This window comes from Copadichromis virginalis, linkage group LG3 (assembly GCF_057382275.1).
Source record: "Copadichromis virginalis isolate Kocher_CV1m ecotype Utaka linkage group LG3, C_Virginalis_male_GT1.1, whole genome shotgun sequence".
NCBI lineage: Eukaryota > Metazoa > Chordata > Actinopteri > Cichliformes > Cichlidae > Copadichromis > Copadichromis virginalis.
This window is the reverse complement of record NC_140620.1, coordinates 27,539,978-27,555,137: the sequence shown is the minus strand read 5'-3', so window position 1 is coordinate 27,555,137 and position 15,160 is coordinate 27,539,978. Positions and strand designations below refer to the sequence as shown.

At 42.1% G+C, this 15,160-nt stretch overlaps 1 protein-coding gene across 3 annotated transcripts; it reads left to right on the top strand.

Moving 5' to 3' along the window:
* The first annotated feature begins 653 nt into the window (after positions 1–653).
* On the top strand, positions 654–10,202 carry LOC146713847 (uncharacterized). Of its 3 annotated transcripts, none has more exons than XM_085450491.1 (4): positions 654–895; positions 1,551–1,950; positions 4,268–4,528; positions 5,927–10,202. In XM_085450491.1, exons 2-4 carry the CDS (start codon positions 1,779–1,781, stop codon positions 6,916–6,918), a joined length of 1,425 nt encoding a protein of 474 aa, XP_085306617.1. In that variant the 5' UTR covers positions 654–895; positions 1,551–1,778; the 3' UTR covers positions 6,919–10,202. The 3 variants fall into 3 exon arrangements, with proteins under 3 accessions (XP_085306617.1, XP_085306619.1, XP_085306618.1); XM_085450493.1 differs by lacking the exon at positions 5,927–10,202 and adding an exon at positions 4,621–5,860 and having other exon boundaries at positions 657–895; XM_085450492.1 differs by lacking the exon at positions 654–895 and adding an exon at positions 907–1,296.
* The last annotated feature ends 4,958 nt before the right edge of the window (positions 10,203–15,160 follow it).

Below are 15,160 nucleotides of genomic sequence, written 5' to 3'. Positions count from 1 at the left end.
CCTGACAACAGCACATGTATCACTCCTGTAACATTCAGCAGTCGCCTCATTGTTCTGACACACACAACAAAACTATTGGCTACACTACACACTGACTACACAAGATTTGCGCTAAACGTCGCAAATCTGTCACATCTCAAAACACTGTCACCCCTAACCCCGCCCCTCACGTCCCCCTTCCTAAACAACTAAATGTCATGTTGCCATATCATTTTTTTGACTGGTCGACATTGTACATACAAAAAACCCCACCCTTCGGAAAGGGTGGGGTTTTTTGGGGTTTTGCTCACAGGCTTTCGAGCGTTTTCCTTATAAGATGCTGTTTTTCCCGTTTCTTCCCACAGTAAATATAAACAACAATAGTATTCAGGATGAAAACCAAACATTGCATATATTTTTTATCATAACTCTGGTTTTACGTGGCCTATCAACACAATTTAAAAACTGGTATAAAGTCCACACTTTTTCCGTCAGTTGTTCCGTGTCTTTCAACATGTTGCACATCTGATGCACATTTAGATGTTAACGCTGTCTCTGTGCGATATAAAATAGTTTAGAGAAATAAAATACAGAAATAGTTTTAGAGTAGACAAAGAAACTTAGCTCTTCCAAGTGACCACAGTAGAGCTGAAGTGGAGGGGGCGGGGCCGACCAGGGTTTGGCCAGCTGGTTGTGAATGGGCAGGAGAGAAGTGACGTATCAGGAAGTGAAATGCGAACAGAAGTAGATGGCGGGAGAGCGGAAATACGTTAAAACAGGCGAAAAACGACAAGCAGAGTGAAAGTAAACCTGTAAGGTGGAGGAAACGGACAGTGAGCGCAGTGTAACCGTGACAACGAGACACGAGGACGGATTTAAAGTGATCATAAAATCGTCTCCAGACGGTCGTCGTTCGGTGAGTGGAACCAGATTCAGCTACAACAGCGATAAATACGCCTGTAGGGAGATGAAGAGTGCTAAAATACTGAGAAACGGCTCTCTGATGAGTGTTTGTAGGGATGTGGTTCAGCAAGATAAAGACACACGACTCAGTCAAATAAGCGTTAATGAACTCCACAGTCTGCTGCCTGACAACAAAAGAGCGTCTGTGGGGGTATGGGGAGTACCTGAAATAGAAAAAAGAAAATAAAACAGGGGAAATAGTGCTGGTTTAAAAGGCATATTACAGGGAGAAATGTAACGGCAACGGCTTGGCTGCTGTTATTAAGTTTTATGAGCAAAGTAAGATGTACAGTGGATAAATTAGCTATGAGGTTAGACCTCCCCACCACGGAGATGGTTTTGTTCTGAGATGGTGTAAGTATCAAAGCAGCTCAGATTACTTGTTTCTGTTTTATTGGATTAAATAAGAATGACAAAAGTTTCACTGTGAGGACGTGATTTAAAGATGACAGAACATATACATTGCACATATATCACATCATATCATGAGTGAAGCACTGTGATTTTTATCTTGGATGCAGTAATTTGCTAGAATTGGAAGAATTTGTCAGGGAGAGCCACACAGGAAGTGTGTACCTGATTTCCCTGCTTTACTCCTGTCTGCACAGGTGACGATAATGGATCTGTTTGCCAAATGCCATTAAGCTGTGAAGAACGAGAGGTGCTGTGGGTGTGTGGCCATGGCTGCTGTTTGATGAAGTGGACTGAACTTAAAGGAGAGACACAAATTAAAGTACTGATCCCGTCACATTAGTGCGGATTTGGTACCAATACCACTGTCGGTATCGCTTCTATCAATGCTTGTATCGATCCGCCCAGCCTGAGTTGAAGCAGCAATGAGTTCAGTTCAGTATCTGAGAGAGTTCATCAAGGAGAGACTAACTGCTGTTTGTGAAGAAATCTTCTCAGAGGTTCAAAAAACCATCGTCCAGTATGAGGAGGAGATCAACCGTCAGCACAGACTGCTGGATATCAGCCGGACACCCGACAGAAACTCACACATCATAGGTATGGACATGTTTTTAACTCTGTGCTGTTCAAGCTCAGATTCTTCAGCGTGACTGATTTTACTAGAAGAAGTTAAAGTGGGTATTTAGCAGTGCTGTGGGTCAGTGTCCAGTGACGGGCTATGTTGGACTGGTGCGGGTCCATGGTCACTGCTACATCCACCAATAAGAGACATCACTGTTTCTGTTTAGGGTAGGCTGGTTCTTTTCTATGATAATCATTAATAAAAGGCTTTAAAAAGTAAAATGAAATGGAATAAAACAAGCTTAATATCAGATTCAAGATCACTTTATTTGTCACGTACATAGTTGTACCAGTTTAACACACAGTGAAATGTGACCTGATACGCTCCTCAACTGTGCAAAATAGAGAGACAAAAAACAATATATACAGTAAGTAAGTAGATATATACAAAGAGGACATTACGTGTGATAAGTGAGTGAATTATGTACATTAAGTTAGAATAAAACAATCTGGAAATTTACAGTTCAAAATTTGGGAATGTACATTGTGTGAGTGGGGTGTTAAAGTGGCTTGTGCCGCAATGAAGTCAGAAGGATCAGGCATGAAATGGGAATATGTGAGTCCTTTCTCAGTTCGTTATGGTTGATTGGGGGGGGCTGAGTTAACACACAGATGGCCTGAGGGTAGAAGCTCCTCCTGAGCCTCTCTGTTCTTGTCCGCATGGTGCAGAACCTTCTGCCTGATTGCAGAAGCTGGAACAGTTTATTGCTGGAGCGGAACGACTCCTTCAGTATTTGAGCTGCTCTAGTCCTGCAGGGAGGGGAGAGCAGTCCTGCAGCAGCGTTCTGCTGTACGGATCACTCTCTGAAGAGCTTTTTGGTCCTTAATACAGCTGTTCCCATTACCATGATGTGATGTTCTGTGTGAGGATGCTCTACGCAGCGCCTGTATAGAAAGTCCTGAGGAGCCCCGGAGAGACCCCGAACTTCCTCAGTTGTCGTAGGTGGTACAGGCGCTGCCTAGCCTTTTTGGACTTGTGATTTTTGTAGACTGTAAGTAGAGCAGGGTGATATGACCAAAAACATTTATCACGATATACATTTGAAAATTTGCGATAACGATATAACTGACGATATAATTGACACTAGACAAAATACTTTACAACTCCACAACTTTATTAGTGCAAAAAAACCCATCAATGTATTTTCACTTAAACAAGCAGCTGTTTTTATGTGCATTAAAGTTATATAAAAACGTAACAGTGGAAATGAAAATTCCTTGCTGACAGTTTGACCAAAAGGCATTTCCAGTGAAATGGGCTGACATATTATGACCATAACCATGTATAATATCCACAAAACTTAAAAAGAGGTTATATACACACACACACACACACACACACACACACAATGCAGCACAGTACGTATCACTCCGCGAGGCTCCTGCCTACGATAGCCGTAATACTCCAACAATCCATCAAGTGGTGCGGCTTCGTAGCTTAGCAAAGTCGCACTAAAACATTTGACAGATTTTCGAGTGCCGTGTACATAAAATCATTTCGAGGTCAGTAAACGCAACCAGAATTCATACATAAGGCACACGGGATTATAAGGGGCACTGTCGATTTTTAGAAAAATCAAAGGATTGATTTTAAGTGTGCTGTATTTTCCAAACAACATGGTAATAACGACGGCCCGCTAGCACGCTCTACCAAAAATAGTGGTTTGTTGTGTGTCTGACGGACGAAAGCTAAACCAGTTCCACACCAATGAAGTTGCAGCATTTTTACAAACCAGTTCTGGTTCATCCGTTTCATTCAACGATCCACTTTCGCTCTTCTCATTTTCTTCTCATTCTGCGTCGCCACCATGTGCGTATGTAAACAAAGGCACTGCGCGTGCGCGTTTTACCATATTCTATCGCGATATGTCATTTTCCTATCGTTGCCCAAAATTACACCGGTATTACCGTGAACGGTATGATATAGCCCAGCCCTAACTGTAAGCATATTGTGCTCTAAAAATTTACACCAGATCATTTCAAATGTGGAAAACATTCCTGCAAAAAGCTGCAGTGCATCAAGGCATGTGAGGGTGCCACCAGGGAGCGCCTCAGCTGATGAAAATATTTTATATTTATGTAGTTTATTTAACACGATCAACATCTCACTGTGACACCAGTCATGCCACAATCTGAGCTCACTGTCTCTAAAACATTTGTGTGTAAATGATCACCATTTATTCAGGTTTTGATTCATGCTTTTGTAAAATAGTGTTGTGTGTGTGTGTTTTTTTTTTTTTTTTGTATCAACACCTTCTCGATTATTGTTCCTGTGTTTCTTTGTTTTCTCAAGGCCTCCCACAACAGCATGACTGTGAGGAAGAGGAGGGTCTGGATGAGGAGCAGGTCTGTAACCAGCAGAGGAACTCCAGTCTGGACCAGGAGGACCCAGACCCTCCACAGATTAAAGAGGGACAGGAGGAGCTCTGCAGCAGTCAGGAGGGAGAGCAGCTTGGACTGAAGCAGACTGAAGGCATTATCGTCTGGACTGATGAAGAGCAGCTCAGACTGCTGGGGACCATCTGGAAACCTGAGATAAACTTGCACAGAAAGGGTATGTAAAACTGTGATGGGCTTAATGACAATGAATATGACTCACGTAGGATCCTAATCAGAGCTTAAAGTTATTTTTTTTTGTCTTTTTAGAGGCACAGGAAGAATTGAAGGTCCAACTGTAATAAGCAACATGAAGTCATACTACTGCTTGCTCATCATCACCTCTCTCCTTAACCTAACTTCTGCTAACGTTTCGCATATCTGGCTTATTAACTGTAGTTACTACAACCCTGCACGCGGCCCTTGTTCCTGAAATAAATACCAGTCGATTTCTCGTTTCTACAGAAAAGCAAAGGGGCCAGTAGGAAAATAAGGAATGGGGGAGTCACATCCCTATATTTAACAATGATAATAACAAAACTTATTTGTATAGCGCCTTTCAAGAAACCCAGGGGCACGGTACAAAGGAGTTTAAATAAATCAATTTATAAACATACAAAAATGCTAGAGTTTGAAAGGCTTTGTTGAAGAGGTCAGTTTTACGTTTCTTAAGAGTCCAGTGATGAGGTTTTGCAAAACTAAGATGGGAGAGCGTTTCAGAGGGTCGGGGCTGCCACACAGAAGGCTCTGTCACTAGAGGTTAACGCGAGGGACAGAACGCAGATGCAAGGCAGAGCACCATAGTGTCTGAGACTGTGCGTTTGGCTTCAGCAGGTCGCACAGGTATTGAGGGTCGGGGCAGTGAAGGATTTTTGAGTGAGACTTTGGGGGCCACAAACAGGAGCACTGTTTTATTACTGTTTATATTGGGGGGGGTTAGATGGCACGTGATTGTGAGGGTAAGTTGTGTATCTTCAGCATAGAAATGGAAGCAGAGACCATGGTGGTGGGAAATCTGAGCAGGGGGTACATATAAGCCCCTTTTCCATTAATGCCTATTCAAATCGACTCTGCACGATACGCCACGACTCAACTCAAATTGATCGATTTTCCATTATAACCAAGTATGCGTGTGTGGTGAACCGTGCCAAGTCCAGCTGAGTAGGTGGTAATGAAGAAAGGGCATAGATGGTGAAAAGAAGAGGTCCATGCACAGACTCTTGAGGCGTGACAACTACAGCAGAGGTGGAGCAGACATCTTCCATGGTGACAAACTGTGTTGGTTTGCAGAGATGACACTGAAAGTAAAGTACCAGTGAGGTCAAGATAAGGTTAGCCTGTACTCTAACCTTCATGTTCCTGCCTTTTCTTCTCTAACAATGCCTCACCCACCCCTCTTCCTTTGTCTTTAACCAAGACACAGGCCTAAGAGTTAAGAGCAGAAGGTTACTGAGATTTAAAATGACACAGAAGTGACTACTATCAAGAGACAAGGGCTCAAATCAGAATATGTTCCTCAGATGTTTGGGTTGTTGTTGTTTTTTTTTCTATCATTTCTCCCAATTTGTCTCTTCAGACCTCCGACACCAACACATTTGTGAGAAGGAAGTTCTCACAGACCAGCAGGTCTGTAACCAGGAGAAGAACTCCAGTCTGGACCAGGAGGATCCAGCGCCTTCACATATTAAAGAAGAACAGGAGGAACTCCGCAGCAGTCAGGAGGGAGAGCAGGTTGAACTGAAGCAAGAGACTGATATCTTCATGGTGACTCGATCTTATGAGGAAAGTGACCACAGTGAACCAGAGTCAAACAAAGAGCAGCTCCTTTTTCACAGCTCTCCTGAAGCAGAGAGCCAAGATCATGAAGACAAGCATGTGGACTCAGAATCAAGTAAAAATGCAGAGCTGAAGAAGAGGAAACACAGTCAGAGCTTGGACAACACCACTGTGTCAGAGAGTCAAAGTAAATCTGACAAAGTGAAAAAGTATGTACAATGTGAAATCTGTGGGAAAACCTTACATACATCTAATCTGACTGCACATTTAAGAGTTCATACAGGTGAGAAACCACATTGTTGCACCACTTGTGGCAAAGGATTCATTCAGAAATCAAATTTGAAGCGTCATTTGAGAACACACACAGGTGAGAAGCCATTTACTTGTAGCACCTGTGGGAAAAGTTTCGGTCTGAAACCAGAGTTGCAACGCCATCTAAGAATTCACACAGGTGAAAGGCCACATTGTTGTAACACTTGTGGGAAAAGATTTACTGACCTGTCAGGGATCATAGCTCACAGGAGAGTCCACACAGGTGAGAAGCGGTATTCTTGTAGTACTTGTGGGAAAAGATTCATTCAGAAATCAGGAATGAAAACGCATGTAAGAAGTCACACAGGTGAGAAGCCGTATTCGTGTAGCACGTGTGGGAGAAAATTTAGTCATAAATCAACACTGCAAACTCACGTAAAACTTCACACGGGAGAGAAACCACATTCTTGTAGCATCTGTGGCAAAAGCTTTGTTCAAAAGCCACACTTAAGTAGGCACATGAAAATTCATACTACTTGAAGTTTCGTGCTTAGATAAGATAGCTGTGAGTAGTAGTAGTAGTCTGTTGGTCATAAAGCTCACACTGACCAGAAGTTTAATGACTGCAACACTTGAGTGAAGAAGTCAGTATTTTTTGTGTAGAGCAGAGCAGTAAAAATAAATGTTTTTTATTTAAGGATGATACATTAAGATTTCTGCATTTCAAAGCCTATCACAGCTGACGTAGGCTGATATGGGTATGCCCTGGACAGGTCAGCTCCTGAGCTAAAACATAGATGGTCAATTATTCACACCTATGGGCAATTTGGCAAGTAACTAATGCACCAGTTAATATAAAAAAGTATAAAATCAAACCCTTAAAAAACAGCAATAACAACAATATTCATAATAAAACAATCAGGTGTCACAATAAGATGCCTCTACAAAAACAGTTCCTGTCCACCACAAGACAGAGGGGCACATCACAGTCCTGATATTTCCGGGGTGTGTCACTCCTCTTGCTGTCCACCTCGAGACGGTGTATAAATAAGCGTTTGCCTTTAGTGCCTTTTTGGACGGCATCGTTGTCTGTGACAATGGGAACACAATCTTCTCATCTCTTCTGCTGTGAGGAATGCCTGTCTCCATGCTGACACACCAGCTCCGCCACAAATTCTTTGTGTGCCATGGGCAGCACCTGCATGGCACTGATCGCCTCACGGTGCAAGATGAATGCTTTTCTTGTCTCAATCTCCAGGAAGTGTAAGAGCACAGTCCCGTACCTGCAGCAGTCTTGCTGTGGGTGGACTAATACTGAATGAACTGGTCTAGTATGTCAGCCCCTCTCACAGCCCAGTGTCCATCTGCATCCTCCACCTTTCTCTTCACCCTGGACATACAGGTGGATGGTGGTGCACACAGGCACCTCCCACGTGTCCATCCACTTCACAATATCAAGTGGGTCATCTCTGATCCATCTCACAGATCTTAATTCGCATTTTTTTGTTGAGAGTATTTTCCCTCCCTCCCAGGCATTCCCTGTGTAGATACTACATGCACCACATCTTGTGCTGGTCAGATCCAGGAACATTTGGGACTGGTACAAAACAACTGTCCATGTAAACATGGCATCCTGTGCTAAGCAACAGCTGAAAAAGGTTCATCACCACATCATAAGACATAAGACAGCATCACTTGCTTTTAAAGTCTTAACAGTGTATGTGATGAATCTAAAGGTTGATTCAGCCAATGTAAAACCTTTCATCCCTCATTTAGTTGGTTTGTCCGTCATGTATTGTGTCATGCCAGGCTTTGCTTTAGGTGCCACCATCCTTTCATCAACTGCCAGTTCCCTCCTCGGGTGTTAATAAGCTGGCTGCCACAGAGGATTTCATAATTTTTTACCACCTACTCAGGATCAGTGAGGTGGATGTTCCAAAATATGGCTCTGGACCTGTCTCTTGTCTATATGTCATTGATGGAAGGGGCACAGACAAGGCATGATTGTGTCTCCATGATTGTGTAGTCTTAGTCTTGGCAGCGATATGTAAATCCAGAGACCAAAAAGCTGATAGACATCTTCTGTTTCTACATCAGTCCATTTGTGTTCTTTGGCTAAAAACTGATTTTTTTTTCTATTTTTTGCAGCATTTTGGTTTGTGTCAGCACAGCTTGTGCTGAGTGTGTCAGTGGCGAAAAACAATAAAAACGGGTCTTTTAGACTACAGCATTCTCTGTTGTCACAGGAGTTACGTCCCGGGACCCCCGCAATAGGGGAAAAGTAGGAAATTGTGTCTTTATAGCAAAAATAATTAGAATTATAATCTAAAAAAAAAAAAAAAGAGAGAATACCATATCACAGGTTTCGGCGGCATAAAGATACTTTTTATTTTATTTTTTTAGAATAATTATTGTATATTCAAAAATGTATTAATTATTTATAATTTGCAATAATTATTATTGTTGATTAATTATTATGTTTTAATTAATTTATCGGGTTTCTGCGCCCTCTTTACAGAGGCCCTCGTTCTCTCAAAAAATTAGATTTGAGTAAGAGTACAAACTCATTCTGATTTAAAAGCCAAGGAATAAAAATGGGTTTTTAGACGAGCTTTGAAAGTGTCCAATGTTGGGGAGGTCCTGATGTGGTGAATTGTTCAACCAATACTTTGTTTTTTTGCCCCCGATCACAAGGGCAAGCGCTGAGCTTAGAAAACCCTCCCTATCAACACAATGTTAAAACTGGTAGTTTTTAGTCTTCACTGTCAACTCAAATTGAGACAGATTCAGTGAGACTGCATCTTGCTACTTCATAATTTTAATTCCGCGAGCTTGTTTGGAGGCACTGGTGTGTCTGTCAACTAAAGACATAACTTTACCTTTGCATTTAAAATTTAGTGACTAATATTTTTATTTTTCAGTGGCAAAGTATTCAAAATCTGTGGGTCTTTAACTCTAGCAGAGAGCAGACCAAATGTGTCTACATTTTGGTAACCTACAATTATTAATAACTCTCCTTGTGTTTACACCTTTACTGCTGAATTTCCAAATCATGTAACTGATTTAAGGCCAAGGCCATTTACACATCTAAAGTACAGTTTTAATAAGGAAAAATGTATTTAAAAAAAGCATATTATATTATATCCTTCCTAAATTTTACAGTAATGCCACTGTACTGGCTGATTCGGTTGCCACAGTGTGAAAGATGTGGAAAAAGAATCATAGCATTAAATTTAACTGGGCAGCCTTTACAGGCAGATGATAATTGTACAAGTCAAACAGTTCAATCTTTGTACAATCTCTTGTTTCGGGCATTTTTCTAAAATGGGCTTCAAATTATAATTGATGAGTCCGTATTACTTCCCAGCATGTTAATTAATTAACATGTATTTTTTTCTGATCAATAATTATGGAAAAACTATCACATAATTGTCTTATGATTGATTGAGAAACACGTTGACAGTTTTTAATTTTTTTAATTGTTCAAAGACAGGAAATTATTTTGGAGTCACTGTGAGACACGAATCATGTGCCTGTTCAGTAAACCTTCAACCTTTTGAGTTTTTGCTGTTTTTAAATGATAATAGCAAACAATCAACTTGAACACTGCTGCTAAGAATGCAGATATGACTTGAACCAGTTATATCCTCTCAGTATTGTTTATTCAGTTTATATTATTTATTTTATTATTGTATCAGGAAAATCCTGATCCTAGATTTGATGAAGGTTAAAGTTGTTTTGCTCTGATGGTTCATTGTTTAGTTCTGTTGTTTATTAGTGTTTATGTTGTCTTAAAGTTTAAATAAAAACTTGATTCAAACATCTTTTGAGTATTTTTTTTTTCTGAGATGAAACCTCTAATATGAACGCAGCACATCTTTCTTATTTAACATAAGTTTGTTTCTGATGTTTTATATAAATATAGAAAGTGATGTTTTGACTCTTTGGATAATCATGTCTCGGGGCATTGTACTTGGTATAAGCAGCACTGACTAACCAGGAATCCAGTGGTGGGAAGGGTCAATTAAAAGCCTGGAATGAGGTTTGCTCTATTTCTAAGTAACTCCCAAGTAACTGGTATCCTGATTAAATTACCTGGAAGAAATCGACTGGATGGCTGAACCACGGAAAATAGTGGAGGCTCTCTGATGATGGTTTCACTCATGTTTACAGCGCAGCTAATTAGAACACTAGATTTAGACTTTCTGAAGAAATTTTTGTTATTTTGCAATAAGAAAGTTGCACCAATCTGAAATTATATGCAAATAACTTGGAGTGATTTAAAAGCTTTTCTTCTTTGGGAATGCGCTTGGACTCTAGAACAGGGGTGTCAAGCTCCAGTCCTCGAGGGCCGGGTTGCAGCAAGGGACAGATATAAGTTTCATGACACTGGCTTGTGCTTTCAGGTGCATGATGGATATAGGCATATCATATGGAGCTGCTATGAGCTGAAATGGTGTTTGCCCCCTTGCTGTTTTTTTTTCTTTTAATTTTGTCACACTTAAATGTTTCAGATCATCAACTACATTTAAATAATAAAGATAACACAAGTAAACACTAAATACAATTTCTAAATTAATGTGTTAATTATTGCTGCTTGACCCCACCCACCATTATAACATAAATTAACCTTGGTGTACCACATCTTTGGAAAGTTTAGTTCTATTTCTCTAGCTGCATCCAGGCCTGAATACTGCCACACTTGTTCTTAATCAAGAAATCACTTAAATAGGACCTGCTTGACAAAGACAAGTAGACCGTGAGATTCTTAAAAGCCACATGTCTCGCTGTGATCCAAGGAAATTCAGGAACAAATGAGAACAAAGTAATTGGGGTCATGCTCATAAACCTTCCAATGTGGCTTAAGCACAAGAATTCTGCAAAGATGAGTAGACCAAGATTCTTCCACAGTGCTGTAAAAGACTCATTGACAGTTATCACAAACGCTTGATTGCAGTAGATGCCTTTAAGGGTGGCCCAACCACTTATTAGGTTTAGGAGGCAATCACTTTTTTCACACAGGGCATGCAGGTTTGGATAACTAACAGGTTTGCTAACATGTCCAGAACTGAAGTGTTCTAGTTTTTATTTGAGTATGAATTTATTTCAACAGTCTGAAAGAAATTCTTTCTAAACAAAATTTGTTCCATTTAATTTAAAGTTTACCCCAATATGTAGCAATGTTTTATAATAAAGTTTTAGTGTAGCTGCCCTTTAGTGAGAAACAAGAAGATTGTGTTTGTGACGTGGTTATTGATGTGGTCTTGCTGCACAAAGGCTCTGGTTCAAACTTCACGCTCAGCTGGAGCCTCTCTGTAGAGTTTACCTTCTCCCACAGTTTAAAAAGATGTGCTAAATACCTTAACTAAAAAACGTACCACAGACATTAACATGAGGAAACAGTTCTATTGAAAACTGATCCACAGATTGTCTGAGATCCCCAAGGTAACATTTTGGTAAGAGCTATGAAGTGCTGATCACATAGAGCTGCTGTACCATTATCGAAAGCTGAGCCAAGGAAACATGTTTCTACAAAAGACTAAAGCTACAACATTTAATAACAGCTGCTGCTAATCCAACATGGTTTACAATCCTACTGTTACTGTTAATTAGACACAAAAACACCCGAGGTAACTATGATGTATTTACTACCATGCCTTTTTTTTTTTCTTTTTTTGGCCTGTCCCGTTTGGCTCTTTTGCCATCAGAATTGTTGTCTAAAGGCAAAGAAAGATGCCCAACGGATTTACTTTACCAAATTGACCATCCCAGCCTTGCCGTAATGGTCCATTTGATTCACCTTTTATTGTTTATTTTATTTTCACTTGCTGAATACGGGACAGACTTGACTGGGGGAAAGAAGGGGAGAAAGAAAGAGGGAAAGAGAAACAGCTGAGAAGAGGGACGGGGGAGAAGGGCAAAAGACAAAAACCAACAGAACGGGCAGAAAAAAAAAAAATGCATATATCAATCACCTGGATCACCTGTTGAGAAAGAAAAAAGAAAACAAGCAGAAGAGAACAAGAGTCATAGAATAAACAACATCACAATGATATATGGGAATATGACAGTAAATACTAAATGTTAAACATTATTGTGCAGCACATAAGATCAACAGAACACAGTGTGCTTTGAGGTAGGAGCCAAAAAGGGTGTAGTTTGTGGGTGTGATCACCCGTGTGTACACCTGTGAGCATGGACGCGCTTGTTTTTAAAAGGTTCCTTCATGTAATGATCTGCTAGAGGGTGTGGGGGGGCCACAGCCCCGTCCTCCAGGGCATGAAGCAGGTATGGAGGAGATCAAAACTCCAGACATCCAGAGGCCCCCAGAACACAAGAGACCAAGGAAGACCAACAGAGGGGCAGCCGCGCCACTGTCCCAGAAAGAGCTGAGGAGAGTCCCAGATGAGGGCTCACTCAGCAGCCGCGGAGCAGAAGCCAGGGGGAGTTGCAGTGACGCGCCCGTGAGCTCCGCCGGCAGCCAGCCGTGCCTGAGTGACCGAGCCCCAGGCCGAGAGGCCGGGGGCACCCCACCTCTGAAGTGGCCCGAGCGAGCCCCAGGCTCCAGGCCCCGATAAGCGGCCATCAAGGAGTGAGCCGGTGTGTACCTGGACGCCCATCCCCGGACACAAAGAACCACCAACGCACCGATGTCTGAGGGAGTCCGCCACTGGCAGGGGAAGTGGTGGTAGGGGGAGATAGGCCTCCAAACCTTGGAGGGCCTGAGATGTCCCCAGAGAGGTGGCGCCTGACACCCAACCTGACATATAGACACAGACATACAGGCACACACAGACACAAACATCCATTCCCACCCTCATGCTCTCATATGCACTCCACACTCAACCAACGTGGAGACAGACATAAAGAGACGCTGTACACACGATCACACTCCCCAAGCGTACTCTACAAACCGGGTCTAGGTACCCTTGCCCCTTGAGGGGGGAACTGCACCCAGACCCAGGTGGTGTTACCCTTTTCCCTGCGGTGGGGAGAGGCAGACCGCCCCGACTCCGCAGCAGCAGGAAGGCCCCACCCTCCAGACCGCAGTCGGACGGCCAACTCCTCCTCCTAGTCCTAGCCCCCCTGCTCCAGCAGGTCGCAGAGAATGGGGGTGAGAGAAGACTCCAAACCTCCCTCCACCCGCTCATTGTAGTGTTGATGCATGTGTGTTCTAAGGTGCATTTAAAACCCAGGAGGGCATGGAGCTACCTACCAGAGAGCAGCAGGTAAGCGCATAGTCCCTCCTGCTAGCCCTCAATGTCTACGTGTATTTAAAATTGAGAGGTGGGCAACGACGCCAGGGGTGAGGTGTACACCCTGATGGTACTTTGGATTCCATGTATCGTGCCCACCCCCAAGATCCTATATGTATGTGTAATGAGAGTGTGAGTAATGTGAATGTCTAAGTTGTGGGATAAAATTGAGGCAGAGGCAGCCAGAAGGGGACCGGGGGGGGGGGGGGGGGGGGGGGGGGTAGCCTCCTCTGCACCCTGGTGACATACCCCTACTCCAAGGTCCTGTATGTGTGGGTCCTGCACTATGATGTATTTACTACCATGCCATATGCCAGTCAGGGGTATCTGGAGCTCTCAAGTGCTTGCCGTGAAATTGAGTCTGGATTTTGTGAAAACAAGGAAATTGAATTTGATGACACCCCCCCCCCCGCTCCTCATTCCTCATCGGGTCGTCTGCTTGTCTTCACCTCTGTTTCTCCTGCTTAACCTCCCCTGCTCATCATTTAGCTCTGGGGGTTCCTTGGAGATGCCGTAAAGCTCCACCTGCTTCCCCGCCAGCAAAATTGCTTCCTAAGCTGCAAGTGTGATACCTCCATTTTTCCATGGATACACAGTCTTTAGCCTCAGTGCTGCTGTCCTGCGCGCTGAGGCACAGCTGTTTAGCTCACCAGCTTCTTCTTCCCGGAGAAAGCAGCACTAATGTTGCAGATTAGAAACTGAAACTGTCTGATGCTTTAAAGTGCAACAACTTAGAAAAACAAAGTTTTCCTTGCGACCTGTTCATGAACATCCTTTGTTGCCCAAACCCTCAAAATACTGAACAAAATCTTTTTTGTTCAAAACAGCTCCCTGATGAAATATGATTCTTAGTTGCTCAATCATGTTTAATTTCGGTACTAAGGAAATGTTAATTTCAGCATCTTAGCTTAGCTTAATTTAGTAACACAATCTTTACTTTCACATCACTGAAGAGAGGTCACAAAACAAAACTGGATTATCAATTCTTGTTCTGTTGTACAATGCCACACAGTTTGTTTTCCTTGTATACTGTCTGTGCTGCTGTGTGCTGTGCTGCACTCACGCAGAGATAAGAGTACATGTACAGTTATCCCACTGACACAGAGAGGAGAAAAATAGAAAGAACAATCTAAGCCTTGGATTAAAACAAACATAATTATGTAAATGAATAGTGTTCAAGTAAAAAATAAGACTGTTATCATATATGCTTTGATAAATGAATCACGATAGAGTTGCTTTATCGAAATGTTTTTGTTATCATACAAAGAATTTGTGGACAAATACAAAATATTCATACAACTAGAAGTATCAACTGAGGTTTTTAATGCTGCACCTAAACGTGTCCTCATAATGTTACCAAAGTCAGCAGGAGGACCTGTGATCCATACTGTATCAATAACAAGTTGAAGGAACTGTTTTTCAGCATGTTGCACATTCGTACGAACCTGTTTATCCTGTTTTCTGTGATATGAATAAAGTTTTGCAGGAGAAAAAACATTCCTCACGTGACTGGAGCAAACCACTGC